The sequence below is a fragment of the Mustela putorius genome, unplaced genomic scaffold (genome assembly GCF_011764305.1).
Source record: "Mustela putorius furo isolate JIRA1106 unplaced genomic scaffold, ASM1176430v1.1 tig00000238_pilon_pilon_pilon, whole genome shotgun sequence".
Classification (NCBI taxonomy): Eukaryota; Metazoa; Chordata; class Mammalia; order Carnivora; family Mustelidae; genus Mustela; species Mustela putorius.
Genome location: NW_025421324.1, coordinates 522,540 through 525,077, shown reverse-complemented (window position 1 = coordinate 525,077; position 2,538 = coordinate 522,540). Strand labels below are relative to the sequence as shown.

Here is a 2,538-nt window from a genome sequence, read left to right as displayed (position 1 = left end):
AGTATGAAATGATTTGAGAGACTCTGTTGCTACACAGAACCTGAGTGACCTAGAGCTAATAGCACTAACTTCAAGAATGTGAAGACACTCTAAAACCAAAGACACTGGGATTTCCCAGTCCCTTACCAGATGCTGTTGTACACTTATTAGCTGAAGCCAGGAAAAAAATGGCTTATCCTCTTTTCTCCAGTCCTCAGTCACCTCAACACAGGCATAGAGAAATGTTGGGATTAAAAGCAAAAGAAGTCATAGGAAAATAATCAAAACTCAAGCTATCTAGGTAACTAAATTAGTGATGGATCTGAGTCCCCAGCGGTGTTCTTTGCCAGGAGACTAGCAGGACAGAAAGAACTCCTCACTGCAGAATGATCTCTATCCACAGAGTCTAGACCAGACAGGGACTCTTGGCTGTACCTTTGGCAGCAACCTCAGAAGAAAATAATGGGGATGTGTTCAGATCTGTCCTTTTAGGGAGAAAACCCTCATCACTCGGTGGCGGATCTGCCGGGTCTTCACCCCATAGACAAGAGGATTGAGTGCAGGTGGCACAAGGAGGTAGAGGGTGGCCAGAAGAATATGAACATGATGGGGTACATGGTGGCCAAAGCGATGAGTGAGAAAGGAGAACATCCCTGGAATATAGAAGATCAGAATGACACAAATATGAGACCCACATGTGCTAAAGGCCTTAAGACGAGCCTCTCCCCCTGGTACCTTCAGCACAGTCTGAAGGATGAGACCATAGGAAATACCAATGGCCACAACATCTATCCCAACCACAAGCAGGGCCACTGCCAACCCATAAGCTCGGTTTACTGTGGTTTCTGAGCAGGCCAGTTTTACCACAGCCATATGTTCACAATAGGCATGGCCTATGATGGTGGCCCGGCAGAAGATGAGTCTCTGCAACAGGATAGGAAAGGGGAGGAGGAGGACCAATCCCCGTACCAACACTGCCATCCCAATGCGCCCTATGATCCCTGGATGCAAGATGGTAGAATGGTGCAGAGGGTGACAAATGGCTACATAGCGATCCAGAGCCATGGCCACAAGTACACCTGACTCCATGGAAGAGAACGCATGGATGAAGAACATCTGGATCAGGCAGACAGTGTACCCAATCTCATGGGCATGAACCAGGAGTACCGCAAGGGTTTTGGGTGCAGTGGAGGAGGCCAGCACCAGGTCAATGCCAGAGAGCATGGCCAGAAAGAGGTACATAGGCTGGTGCAAGGATGAGTCAGTCCAGATGATGAAGATGATGCTCACATTGCCCATTACAGCAAGAAGATAAAGGATACACAGTGGCAATGCTATCCAGTGCTGGCTTTCCTCCAAGCCGGGGATGCCCATCAGGAAAAAAGAAGGGTGGAGTAGCCTCCAGCTTGAATTATTAAAGGCCATCGTCAATGGCTTGGACACAGAAGAGAGAAAAGAAACCAAAATCATGATCTCTCCATTCCTGGTGGGTTATCCCAGTGTCTAGATCTGGCCACCATCTTCATGAGAAGAAAGAAGCTGAAAGTGAAACACAAGCAAATAAGTGAGATACAAAGAAGAGAATCCCCTGGTCTTGAGATAACGTCTTTAAGGTGAGACATCCACAATTCTGAACTACAATGGGTCTAGTTTCATTTACAGGTAAGAGTAAGCACTCTGCTTTTAGAGAGATGTTTAAAGTCTACCATTCAATTACTTCTCACTTGGAATGTCCACTGGAAAGGATCCTCTGCAGCCCCTCTTGCCATTGCTGAACGCTGTAAATCAATCTGTTCTCTTTAAAGTATTCTCCCTCAGTTTCCACAACACAGCAGCCTCCAGTTGTCCCTCCTATGTCTCCCATCCCACCCCCTTCTTCATCTACCTCTCTCTTATGTGGTGTTGATTCCAGGGTCCCATCCTCTCCTCTCTTCCCTGTTCTGTACATTATCCCTGATTGAGTTCATCCATTTATTAGTATTGTAACCAATTACGTCCTTTAATTTCTTCCAAATCCAGGTTTCTGAGTCAAATACTTTTCTGCAACCCAGATCTATTTTGCATTTATCTATACCTAAATATCTATACCACACACTCAAGGAATTCAAGACTGAATTAACTTGTTTACTCCCCAAATCCACTCTACCTCCTTCATGCTCATAGCTTTGTATGTTAAATCACTATATGTACCTATTCAACCCAATGTAGAAACCTGTAAGGATCCTTTCTCATTCTTATCTCTCCTCTCTTTTACTTGTGACCAGTTCCTGTTGACTACAGTTTAAACTCTTTTGATCCAGTCATTCTTCTTAGCCCCCAGTGTCACTGCTTAGTGACACACTCCTAACCTCTATCCTCTTAGATCTCTCTGACTTTGATTTCATACCTTTCAAACCAGTCTCCATGTAGTAGGAGGGTGTTTTGTAACATACAGATGTCATCTTCTCACTTCTGAGATTAAAACACTTAGTCCATTAAACCCATGGAATAAAATCATACATTTAAGACTGGTGTACAAAATTTCAAAGTTTATCTGATATACATCACCTTAAATCAATT

The 2,538-nt window shown here is 44.3% G+C and overlaps 1 protein-coding gene across 1 annotated transcript; it reads right to left on the bottom strand.

The window, feature by feature from the left end:
• Nucleotides 1-453: 453 nt before the first annotated feature.
• On the bottom strand, nt 454-1,449 carry LOC123391541 (olfactory receptor 52L1-like). The gene has a single exon (XM_045078269.1). It carries the CDS (start codon nt 1,447-1,449, stop codon nt 454-456), a length of 996 nt encoding a protein of 331 aa, XP_044934204.1.
• Between the last annotated feature and the right edge of the window lie 1,089 nt (nt 1,450-2,538).